This window comes from Saccopteryx leptura, chromosome 2 (assembly GCF_036850995.1).
Source record: "Saccopteryx leptura isolate mSacLep1 chromosome 2, mSacLep1_pri_phased_curated, whole genome shotgun sequence".
Taxonomy (NCBI): domain Eukaryota; kingdom Metazoa; phylum Chordata; class Mammalia; order Chiroptera; family Emballonuridae; genus Saccopteryx; species Saccopteryx leptura.
Genome location: NC_089504.1, coordinates 75041537 through 75054147, shown reverse-complemented (window position 1 = coordinate 75054147; position 12611 = coordinate 75041537). Strand labels below are relative to the sequence as shown.

Below are 12611 nucleotides of genomic sequence, written 5' to 3'. Positions count from 1 at the left end.
TTTTCTTCCCTTCTACCCCTTCTCACTCTCTTCCCCTTTCGCAGCCAATGGCTTGATTGTTTCGAGTGTTGGCCCTGGGTGCTGAGGATAGCTCAGTTGATTTGAGCATTGGCCCTAGATGTGATTGCTGGGTGGATCTCTTTTGGGACGCATGCAGGAGTCTGTCTCTCTGTGGCCTCCTCTCACTTATAAAAAAACCCACAATAAAATAGGAATGCATTCTCATATAGCTTTTAGTCATGCAGACTGAAGAAAGTCTTAGCTATTTTAATCATTAGACCGTAATCAGAACATGAATATTTATCTGGAAATATGATATTCAGATTATAGACAACATAAAATAAAAATGTGTTTTGTATTATTTCTTGAAGAATAAAGTTTTCTGGATAGCTGAATTTTATATGGAAATAAAAACTAACAAATTGTATTTATTTATATTTCTAAAGATAGCAGTGATCTTATTTGACATTTTCTGACGTTCACTAAAGGTATTGAGCCTTTATATTGAAGGGAATTAGCTGCACCAAAAGCTATTTTAATTATTTTTAGTTTGTTTTTTTCTAAAATATTCATTTCCATGCTTTGTGAAATACAAAAAGTATATTAAATCTAATTTGGCCCTTGGAAATAACTTACGGTTTTCAATGTCCCAGCCAGTAGTAACTTCTTCCTCTTCTAGTTTGCTGTTCCTGCTGTATTTATGAATGTGAGAGCATGCTCTGAATTGCTCCGAGTATGTTGTATGAGTTGTCAGTGTGAAAACTTGGTGATGTGTTTGGTTGTTCAAATATACATTGTACTTTTTTCTTATATCATAACAGTATTCAGGATAGCTGAGTTTCAGAGAGATAAGCATTTGCTATTTCTAGAGAGAAAAAATAGCCTTTATGGCTAATTTCACAAATTGTGTTCATAACGTCACAGTAAACGTCATATCCTTTGATGGAATAACCATCTGTTTATGATGACTTAATAGGCAGCAGTCTACTTTTTTCTTGAACCAGATCCTAGAAAGATAACAAAAGCACTTGAAAATAAGCTTTTCCCATATGAAGACTAAATCTAAAATCTTTAAAGTGTGGCAAATAAATGCCACAAATAAGTTGCTCAAAGTTATAATCACGTTGTAAATTTCTACATAGTAAAAATTTCCTGTAATATTAGCTAGTTATAGTAGGCAGACCTTGTAATTTTTATCCTGAATAATATGCGGTTTTTAAGTATTATCCACAACTGCAATTTTAGTCCACTTATATATACCTTTCCTAATAGCACTTGACTTGTGTCCTATCTTTTTTTTTTTTTTGCATGCTATCTCAGTTGTTTTGGAACAACCTGTCACCCATTAGTCCTATGACACCATTAAAATTACTTCCATCACTTTCTGTACAGATGTGAAACCAGAGGCTCAGCTTTCCTATAAGTCCCTAATCAATGGTGTCATGTATTTTCAGACTTTTTTTTTACAAAGTATGAAAAATTATTTTGAGGAAATTATGCAAAAGGACCAAAAACTGTTAATTATGAGTTGTCATTGGCTACCATAAATTTCAAAGCATGATAGGAAAACTAATTAATATAAGATACGTAGCTAATTTACAGTCTTGTCCCAAATTCCTAGGTAATCTGGAAATACAACCCAGTTATTGGTTACTTAGACATCTAAAAAAAGATTTATTTTTCTGTATGTGGGCTAACTGTAGTTATTCAACTGTTCATACATAAGAAATTAATATAGCTATTCATGTAACTTCTGTAAAGAGTCTTTTAAAATTAAGGTGCTTTTAATTAGTTTCATTGAAGGAAAGATTTACAGCCAAAGAAGTTTTTGGGATTAGAGTTGAAACCACAAGTAACTGCATGAATAATACTGCTTAATAACAGTAGTCTACCTGCCATATGTGAGCAAGCTAGTAAAGGAGAAGAGGAGAGGAGAAAAACTTCTCAAACTTTTTGGTATATTTAGAAGAAGATATTTTCTTTTATACTACTTTAAAGTTTTTTTTAATGTAAATATATACCTAAATTAAGATTATGTAATTTGTTTTGATTGTTTAGTTATAAATCATCACATTTTCTCAATCTAGTGATAGGTCTTTTGTTAACATGAATTAAACCAGCATGTCTAGAAGCTATCTTTTGTTTGTTGGTTGTTTTTCTTATATTTGTCAGAGCCTTATAGAAAACATATAATAAGAAATTATGTTATCATGAGGGGACTGATACTGATTTTTCTGTTGGAATAAAGGAAATAGTTGTGTTTCTTTGGTTTTTGTTTTTCTTATCAAAGAACACTAATAAGTTCATTTTGCTCTTCTGCTTTTCAGTATACTAGATGTTATAGTGTGAAAAATGAATAGATTGCCTTGTTGAATTTGTGTTTGTCTTCAGAAACCCAGAACCAGTAGCACTATTTGGCTTTTGGCAGTATTCTGCTCATTAGTGCCTTTCATTTGTCATTTTTAGTATTTATTTTTTAATGCATATTTACTGACAATTGAATTAAAAACAGATACTAGACTTTTAAAAGAATTTTCAAAGAAGCAAGTATAATAAAAGTTATATTGATGAAATGAAACTCCTACAATTTTGTGAGGTTTTGTAATTGAATGATGTTTGTTTGTGACATGAGACAGGGTACAAGGTATTGTTGATTTAGCTTTTTTGCAAGGGATTTTCAGCAGTGTCTGTAAATAATTTACCAATCTTAGTACCCATATGTAAACTGTTTAAATCTTCAGAGTATTTTCTGGATATAATTTTAAAACATAAAAATAATATAAAATAAAGGCTTTCTAACTTTCTTATATCTGAGTATTTTTTTTTAATTTTTAATAGGATACAACATCTATTGAAAAGATGTCAAACTGTTGTGAAGAAATGTAAGTATGAAAACAAAGTCTGTAGTGTCCTTATTAAAAATGGAAACAACTGGTCACATTTGGAAAAATGTGCACATGTAGTAGAAAGATAATATAATGATGACTTACAGTAGGGGTCTTCTAGCTGTGATAGTTTTCATTCAAAACAAGTACTGATCATTCTTGTTCCTTGTCTAACTAAAGTTAGGTTAAATTATTTGTCCTGAAAGTACATCAAAAGAGATTTGCTACTGTATTTATTGTTGACACACATTTTGTTAATCCTGAGATTTTCTTCCACTTCAAAAGTTGCCCTAGGTTGATTGACGACACAGATACAATATCTGCTATCCAGAGTTAAAACTCAGCTGCATGCCATAATGAAAGCAAAGCTGTATTTGTGATGCTGGGATACAATTCATCAGAGTCCAGTAATGGATCCCCAGCCAACCTGTATTGTTTTAGCTGACTGAAATGCACCATGGGAGTGCTGTCTTTCACTAATAATGCTGTCTTCTGTAGATCGAGGCCCCGAAAGCCATGGCAGCAGACCTTCTCAGAAGTTTTTGGCACTCGTTGGAAGATCCTGTGGTTTATTCCTTTCAGGCAGAGGCAACCACTGCGAGTTCCCTACCACTTTGCCAATCACGTCTAAACAGATGGATGGTGGGCACAGATGGGTCCTCCATGCTGGAAATGCGTTACAGGTTTTCTGATAATAGAACGATGACAGTCTTCAAGTCAATTAAAATCCACCCACCAATCTTAGGCATCATAATGTGCCCCAGGCTTTATTTTAATAGTGGTCTTGATCCTGTTGTGGGACTAATACAAGATCTATATTTAAGTTTTAAAGCATGTTTACTTTCAAATTAGCTTTCCACAGGGATTTCTTAAAATGCTTTTGTTACTAAACTCAAAAGGCAGTGATGGGGATGAAATAATCGTACATAATTTCTTTTAGTGCTGACAATATTACAGATTTTAATTGATGGGAATTTTCAGATGTTTATTTAAATTTTTCCCTCTTAAGCAGTGCTAACCAAATCTAAATTTGATTCTTCAGGTTTTACAGAAGGTTTTAACCTTACATTATATGTAAATTTTCTTTTTCAAATACAGTTTAAAATATGTTAATACTTTTATATATACTGCAAGATTTTTAAAAAATGCAGCATAGGCTTGAACAACAAAAAACAAAAGGGCATTGTTTTCTTAGAAGTAGCTTCCTAATTGTGTTCTCTCTTTCTCTTTACCAAAAAACAAACAAACAAACAAAAAACACACTAAAATAAGGAACCAACTTATCTACTTTATTTTAAAGAAAAGATCAAAATTTTTTCTATGTTAACTTTCCCATATCTTTTTTCTGTTGTAAGTATTGATTGTTGTTAATATATTTGCTCCAAGGAGAGAATTTTGACTAAGTGGGCGTGTATTCCTATTTTACTCTAAGATTTTGATGAGCAGAAATGATACAGAATTCGCAATAACTCTACAGATAACTTTTATAGTGCAGTTAGAGCAGGATGCGTGTTTTTTAAATGCTAGTATACCTAGATAATATATAATGTACAGCAGAAAGAGGAATATTGTGCTTTTGAAAAAAGATATATATACTTTTTACTTTTATTTACCTACTGTTAGATCTAAAATTGCACATCGAGGTTTATATATATATAGTAATAAATATTGGCCAACTATTCCTAAAATTTTATCTATAGGAAATTAACTGGTGAAATCAAGTAAATAACTTATTTGTACCTATAATCACCCAAATTGAAATTAAATTCTAATAGGCCATAATTTGGATTGAGAGACCTTTTACATAGCTAATGTTAGGAAATGACCTTATATAACAAATTATGTAAGAAAATATAATGATCTACATTTATCATTAGCCTTATAACATTTAAATTGCTAACTGCGATGGTCTCTTGGGAAGCATAGAACATTTGTGTGAAAAGACATTTAGCATGCTTTGAAAAAAATTCAGCTTTAGCATTTTTTTCCATTAGAATTCTGCAAAACCCATATATCTCTTGAAAATTTATGTACTCACAGTCTTTCCCTTGAAGAGAAGATAGAGGGGTATATTGTTCTTGGAGCATATCAGTAGTTACCTTCAATAGTAGGGAGCCATACCTGAGAAATCATGAAACAGAAAGTTACCATTGTCAGCCATGTAACTAGACTATGGTTAGTTCTTTCAGAAATTGTAAATATCTTCTAAAATAATAGAATAAGTTAGTTTCAGAGCTATAAGTGTCATGTCTTACATGTTCTGATTATAATGCTTTATTATTTGAAAGTTCAGAAGTGGCAGATGAAAATATGTATTGGTGCTGATAAGATGCATAGTAAATTTAATATAAGAAATGTATTTATAGAATTTAATGAACCACAAAATCAGTATGTTCATGTCATGGAAACGGATTGGGTTTTGTGCAAGCTAACATATTCAGCAAATCTGGCCTGGTGACAGAACTGTTACAAGGAAGTAGGTACAGAGAATACAGATAAACTCAGTGGAATGCCTTGCCTAGCTGTACACATTCCTTTCAAATGAGGACCTTAAGAAAACAGTAAAGTGAAGTGAAAATTTCTTACACAGCTTTACGGACACAGTTAAACTTTCTATAATAACAAGAGCTACCTTGAAAGGTACCTGGAAGGTACTCAGAGCCAACTTCTGCCTCAGTATTGAGAACCAGAGGTGATCCTTTCCCACTCTTGAGAATTTTTGTATTAATTTACCACCTCTAGGGCACATTCTCTTCTCTCTTTTCTCTAGTCCCTTGCTGGTCTGATCCCACTGTACCTGATTCCTCTTGTATTGGAATACAATCTAATATACTTCAGCAAGGTCTATATTTAGTTTATGTGAATGGTAGAAATGCTACATATCAATATGGATTTAGAAATCTATTTTAAGGTCTATCTATCTATATATATGTACTTATGCTATAACTTTCAGTATTCCCAAATCAGCACTCCTGTGGGTTTTGTTAATCCTTGTTAGACAACTTGAGAAAAACCAATGGGTAGTTTCCTAGGGAAACACGAGTGTTCTGTCTGCTCCCTCTTTTGGCTAATTGATGTAATTATACTGCTCTAGATTTTTACTGCCCCACAACTCAGTTGTTCATCCAAATTCTGAAACTGTTAGAAGTACAAGCTTAGGAGGACCTGTATTTACAAAACTGTTATATTTTATGAAAGTTACTGTGTTTCTATTTATGATGTCACATATAGTTCATAGAAAATGACAACTACTTTGCTTCTTTTATATATATTTCTATTTTTTGAACTGTCACTTACAAATTGGTATTATATCAGGATAAAGATGTGAATCATTTCATAAATTTTATTTTAAATTTTATTTTGGTAAATTAAGTCCTTACAAATGGAAAACTAATTATTTAAAAACTACCAATTCATTAGAAAATAATTCTATTGTAGTTATAGTGGCAAGTATTCTGTGTTTTACTAAATATCTAAAAAATACATTAGTATTTTTAATTTGTTTTGGAATGATTTTTTTTTACTGATTCTAATGCAGTAAAATAATAAGATTAATAATTATTTTTATACTTTTTATTATTTTTTAACTTTCCTACTTAGAGTTATTGCTGTAGCTTTAGTAGCCAATTTATTATATATTCTGGATAACCATGAAAATAAGTAATGATGTTGAGCTTTAGAAAATGATTATGAGCTGTAAGGTAACTGATGTAATCTATATGTTGGATGAAGTAGTTCCTTGGAAACATTTTATTTTAAGCAAATGTATTTTAAAAGATGCTTTACATCAGCAAATCATTAATTGGACTTCTGGAAACAAGATTTACCTAGATATTATAAGTTATACCTCTTGAACAATTATATTTGTTGTTGTTCTTTTTCTTAAACAAAAATATTTATGGGATCAAGATTGTAGGCAAAAATTTACTGAGTTCAAAAGTCCCCAAACAGTAGGCATTCAGTTAAAGTACTTTTAGTACTTTGTAACCAATACTTACAGTTTAAAAACATTAGTCTACTGATGTTCCCTTACAAGAGAAATACTAGTTTGCTTAAGACTTGTATTAGAAATATTTGTGGTTAACATGAGAGATAGCTATATTTTAATTTTTAGTTAATGTATTAATCTCTTTACCAGAAGAAAGCATTGTTGACTTTTAATAGTAATAGAAGTAAAAACATAAAAAAAGAACATAAGCTACATAAAATTCAGTAAAATGACAAAGTTAAAACTTCTGTGGGAATGAACATCAATAAATTTTTCTAATGTTTACAAGTATTTTTTTCTCTAAGAATGGTAGCTAATTATAACTATTCCTCATCAGGCTTTTTAAAGTCACTTTCACACAAGCAATTAGTTGAAGATAGGTTTCACCCAAAAGGATTCATTAATTCTGAATGCTAATCATAAAGACTTAAGTTAGGACACTTTCAATCAAGAAGTGTGAAATAATTCAGATTATGACCACACAGTCTTTTATGTGTTAGGTCATGGGCAGTTCAGTGTTGTCAAATGTATTGCTGTGAAATCACAGTGTGTTCAGCCCTGGTTTACAATAGCATTAATATTAACAAAACTGCTAGTTTCTCCCTAGATTTTTCTCTAGTCTCTAACTACTTCCCTTATGTTTCATGGAGAAATAGACCACCTAGCTCAAGTTTACTATACAATTGACCTCTAATATACATAGATCTACCTAGAATTTATTTGGCTAAGTTAATACTTACAAATATTAAGCAATAACTATAATAGGTACAGGTGTTAGATTTTTTAACCTAATTCTATTACTATTGCTTTCAAAAATATAAGTATTAGCAGATGTAGTTAGTAAGGACCGTACATTTAGTATGTTGTACTTGCTAGTATTATTGACCTATAAATAAAGGAATTAGTGTATTAATGTTCTCATGTGTCACCTTCTAAGAATCATCCTCTTGAGTTTATATATAATTTATAAATTTTCTTACACTCTGAATTTAACCATTCTCAATTGAATTCTAAAATATTCTACAGTAGAAAATGAGAAAGTAATAGAACCAGCTAGCTTAAAGTATTTTGAATCCATGCTATTCTCTGTAATATTAACATTTCTGCTGCCTATGGGATTGGTGATGGTTTAACTTCAGGAAAGCGTTTCTTCAGTCACTTTCACTATTGTGTAATTTTTAACAACAAAATTTACTGTATTTTTGCCTGTTCTTTAGATGTTGTAATAGTGCCTGCTAATGCTCATTTGAAACAGAAATAACAGTGGTATTTAAAATTCTCAAGTCATTGCTATTGTTGATATTTTCCACTATTACATATTTTTGCTATTACTGTATATTTTCCCCTAGTCCACAATACAGGACATTAGAGTACAAATGAGTAGTGAGTAGCCAAAATTGGAGAAAGAATATAAGGGAACTTATTAAGATTGTGAGAAGGCCAGATGGAGATGGATAATCAGCATCTCAACAACAGGGTAGACTGGAAACAGTTTCTGGGACATCGGAAAATCCTCCAGCTACAATCATTTTAGCCTTATGTCTTTTTTTTTTTTTTTTTTTTTTTCCGAAGCTAGAAACTGGAAGAGACAGTCAGACAGACTCCCGCATGCCCCCGACCGGGATCCACCCGGCACGCCCACCAGGGGCTACGCTCTGCCCACCAGGGGGCGATACTCTGCCCCTCTGGGGCGTCGCTCTGCTGCAACCAGAGCCATTCTAGCGCCTGGGGCAGAGGCCAAGGAGCCATTCCCAGCGCCCGGGCCATCTTTGCTCCAATGGAGCCTCGGCTGCGGGAGGGGAAGAGAGAGAGAGAGGAAGGAGAGGGGGAGGGGTGGAGAAGCAGATGGGTGCTTCTCCTGTGTGCCCTGGCCGGGAATCGAACCCGGGACTTCTGCACACCAGGCCGACGCTCTACCACTGAGCCAACCGGCCAGGGCTTAGCCTTATGTCTTGATGATAATATTTTCCTAGAAGAGTTGTTAGTGCACGTGAGCATTTAGTTTGAGTTATCTAAGTAATTTATACTGCTGATTTTCTTCAGATGGTCAGATGCCTTTGAGAAATTATTTTAAATGTTAAATATTATAATTGTGTAGTATATGCTAACAGGAAGTGTTAAGAATAATGTGAGAGGTTCAGCTATTTAATGCTGAAGAGAAATGAATAGATAGTCCAAAGTGTGATTGAAAAAACTAGGACCTTTGTCACAAGTCTCCTATTGCAAAGAAAGGAGACTAAGTATTAACAGTAAATTTTGTCATCAAAGTGAAAATCAATTTGTATATAGGGGTGATTTTCATTTTAAAATTTGGGCTATTTTGGAATTCTTGGTACCTTGAAGATCTCCATGCCTATTAGTATTGTGAATACTTGTAACATAAAATGTAGTGTTTGCCACAGTTGTTCAACATTCTGATCATTTTGGTAAAAATCGTTTTATACATAAACAATGATGTAGACAAAATGGCAACAAAACGATGTTTCTTTTTGTGGCTTTGCTTGCCGTTTTGACTAAATACAGGGTTAGTTGCATAGACTGTTAACTACAGGGAAAGGTCGCATATTGCAAGCTCTGTGTTCTTGCCAGTGTTCATTGGGTGAAGTTTTAACTCACTGGTGCCTGAAGTTAGAGTTTTACAACCTCAACAACTGGTGCTGCTCATTTAGCATTGAGTGACGTTTTTATTTCTTGTACCAAAGAGTTAATTTTCTTTTTGGTTGACTGAGAGTTTTCTTCTCACATCCTTGTGTTTATAAAGTAGGCTTTAATGCTACTAAGAACAATTTTGATCAACAGATCTTAGTTTTTACACACTGCTGCCTCAATTTAATTGGTTTAAAGGTCTCTCATATGAACTTTTTCTTGAGTTAGGCAGATTCATATGGTTTTTCATTTTGCATATTAATATTGACTGGCTACCTTAAAAGGTAATTTAATAGGTTGAAGTTGCAAAAGATAATTGAAGCACTTTTCACAAGATATTTTGGGTTTGCTTTATTTCTGCAGGAATAAATGAGAAATAATAATTTACTTTTATTTCTATAAATGAACTGTGTAGACTATTGGGTCCTTTTAATGAACGCTGAAACAAAATGCTAGGTAAGGCCTTTTCTGATAACAAATGAAGAATTCTGAATCTCTCTGTATGTGTAATCCTTGTTGCATTAAAGAATGATATTGTCATTTATCTATTTTGCAAACATAAAATTTAAGAACACTTTAAAATATACATATATACATATATAAACATTTCCAAGAGGAAATGCAGATGTACCTATACTTAATATAAGCAAAACTTTAATAGACAATTGAACTTTGCAAGAAAAAAAGATCTCTATGTTCTTATCACTTTACATAAAAAGTTAAGAGAAAGAGTATTTTAAAAACTATTTCTGCTTAGTGATGCATTTTACATAAAGCGGGAGAAAAACCCTTTAGACTTACTTGTAATTGTCCAAATGTAATATTGCTCTGTACACTATTCTGGGTTTCTATGTTTTCCCATAAACACTCAAAATACTTATTAGCTGCCCTGAAAATTGTGTCTGAATGGTTAATTCTGGCAGGAATATAATAGTGTGTATGTATTGGAAAAGTAAAGAGTCACATTTGAGAATGTTTTGTGTCATTTTCATTCAACAAAAATTCTCTCACTGTATGTAGATACAGTATATGGTTTTGCAGTTAATTCTGAATGGAAAAAATCAAGCTCAAAAGTTATATGAAACATGACTTACAGTCATTTGAATGATACATAGAAAGACAAGCTATACCTGTCATTAGAGGTAAAGAAAAATTTGAAGGCAAAATGGGAAAAAGCAACATTATGTCTAATTGTCAACAATTTATTTCCTAGGTTTTATTGTTATAATATCAGTACTGAGTTATTCAGCTTTTTAATGTATTATTTAAATTAACATGGCTGAACACAGTTATTTGTTCAAGTTACTAGGTAGTACAGATTTCGCCATTATCCTCTGTCTTCTAGAAATGAGTATTAAAAAGAAATTTCTACTTTAGCATGGGAAGAATAAAGCAACTAAATGACATGATAGAAAAAATTTCCACCACAGAGATACTCAGACAAGGTGTGAGTATCAAGTCTACGGGAATGCGATAGGCTTTGGGAGGGCTGAGCACAGGTTATTGTGCTTCTGTGGGCTTGATGTCCCTGGAATGAGTCCTTTATAAAAACTCTGACCAGCAAGTTTAATGAGTGGGCAGAATCTGTGATACTTTGAGACTCCTAAAATTTTGTATCAACTTCAAATTGTGTCTAATATTATAATCTCTAAAATAAAAGACTTTAATTTTAATAATGGTGTATTCCAAGTGCCATATAAAGATCTTATTTTTAAGTTAGGCAGTTATTTCATTCAGTTCGTATATTGATAGCTGAGTGCTATTTGGCTGGGTTGTCTAATTTACCTTGTCTGTTCCCCTATGAGCATTTAAAGAAAATCTTCACTAACATTTCTAGTGCTAATGGTAATACAGAAGATAGTAGTTGAGAAATCAGAGACTAGATTGAGAAGAGGGAAGAAAAAAGGACAAGTGAGAGCCATGTATCTGATACACACTTGTTTAAATGAAGAGTCTACACTGGTTCTTAAAGTGAAAAGCAAGCTATGTGTCTACCTTAAGAACAATGTGTTTTCTTAATTTATTTTAGTGATTTAGTTTTATTCGTGCAGTATTTCTATTTTTCTTTGCAAATTGTTTTTAATTTAAATCGTGGAATTTTTACTTCCCTTAAAATGTATTATGTAATGTATTTTTAGAAATCTTATTTTTAAATAAATATTTTTTAAAACATAAGATTGTCCTTTTCTGCCACTTATTTATTACAATCAAGGCAAATTCTAGATTTAACATCATCAGTATAATAGGCCATTTTTTTGTTGTTTTATGCAATTTGGATGCTTATTCAAAGTAGCCTTAGGATATTGTTCAACAATCTCAAAATTCATTACATATTCAAGAAGAACTAGGCATACACACTAGGGTTGGAACCAACAAACAATATTCCGAATTTGGCATGTTTGTCTTAGACATGACCCAGATGGCTAGGTTTAGTCACACAATTTATTTAACGTTTATTGACCCAGACACAATATTATGGAAATATTTTTTGAAGACTAATTTACATAAAATTAAATGTATAGAGTTTAAATATACATCTATTTTAGACGTATTATTTTAGATCTAGGAATATTGAATTACTTAAATCCTTTGCTGTAATGGAGTTATAGTCTTAAGAGTTTCTGCATCATGTTATATGGACAGATATTTGAACTCTGAACTAATGCTTGTTCATGGGAGTTGTCACAAGGAAGTGTATATTAGTATAAGTTTGTCAAAAACATCTGAAAAGACAAATCAGTATTCTTACAAACAGTGAAGGAGCAAAAACTGCCCTGAGACTAAAAGATAGAGGCTTGACTTTATTTTTTAAAATTTTTTCTTAAATTTTTATTGCCAGAACAGTAATGTAAATAAATATTCTAGGTTAATACATAAATTAAATGACTTGGTAGATTTGCATATACAACTATAAACTTTGTTGCATTGGTAAATAAAAGCAAATTGTTGCATTTCTGACACAATTTAGAGAGTTATAAAACTTGAGTTTCTTTTCCAGTTTCCTTAACTCTGGTTCTAAGCTGCATTTAAAATAATTAGGTTTTTCTTTATGATGCTAAATTATGAGTCAAAACCTTTTTGGCCTCAGGTCT

The 12611-nt window shown here is 32.0% G+C and overlaps 1 protein-coding gene and 1 long non-coding RNA gene across 6 annotated transcripts in view; one reads left to right on the top strand and one right to left on the bottom strand.

Annotated features, from left to right (window-relative positions):
• ZDHHC21 (zinc finger DHHC-type palmitoyltransferase 21) overlaps positions 1-12611 on the top strand; it is a 79250-nt gene that overhangs the window by 62026 nt on the left and 4613 nt on the right. For 4 of the 5 annotated variants that reach the window (XM_066368193.1, XM_066368190.1, XM_066368191.1 and 1 more), the window contains exons 7-8: positions 2839-2882; positions 3384-6974. In XM_066368193.1, the coding sequence (XP_066224290.1) occupies positions 2839-2882; positions 3384-3516 (177 nt within the window). In that variant the 3' untranslated portion in view covers positions 3517-6974. Of the gene's footprint in view, positions 1-2838; positions 2883-3383; positions 6975-12611 lie in introns of those variants that run through there. The other variant, XM_066368194.1, reaches the window with a different exon arrangement.
• LOC136394680 (uncharacterized) lies at positions 4473-11684 on the bottom strand. Its single transcript, XR_010749223.1, has 2 exons — positions 8818-11684; positions 4473-8408 (listed from the first exon to the last, which is right to left on the bottom strand). It is a non-coding gene; the product is annotated as an uncharacterized lncRNA (long non-coding RNA).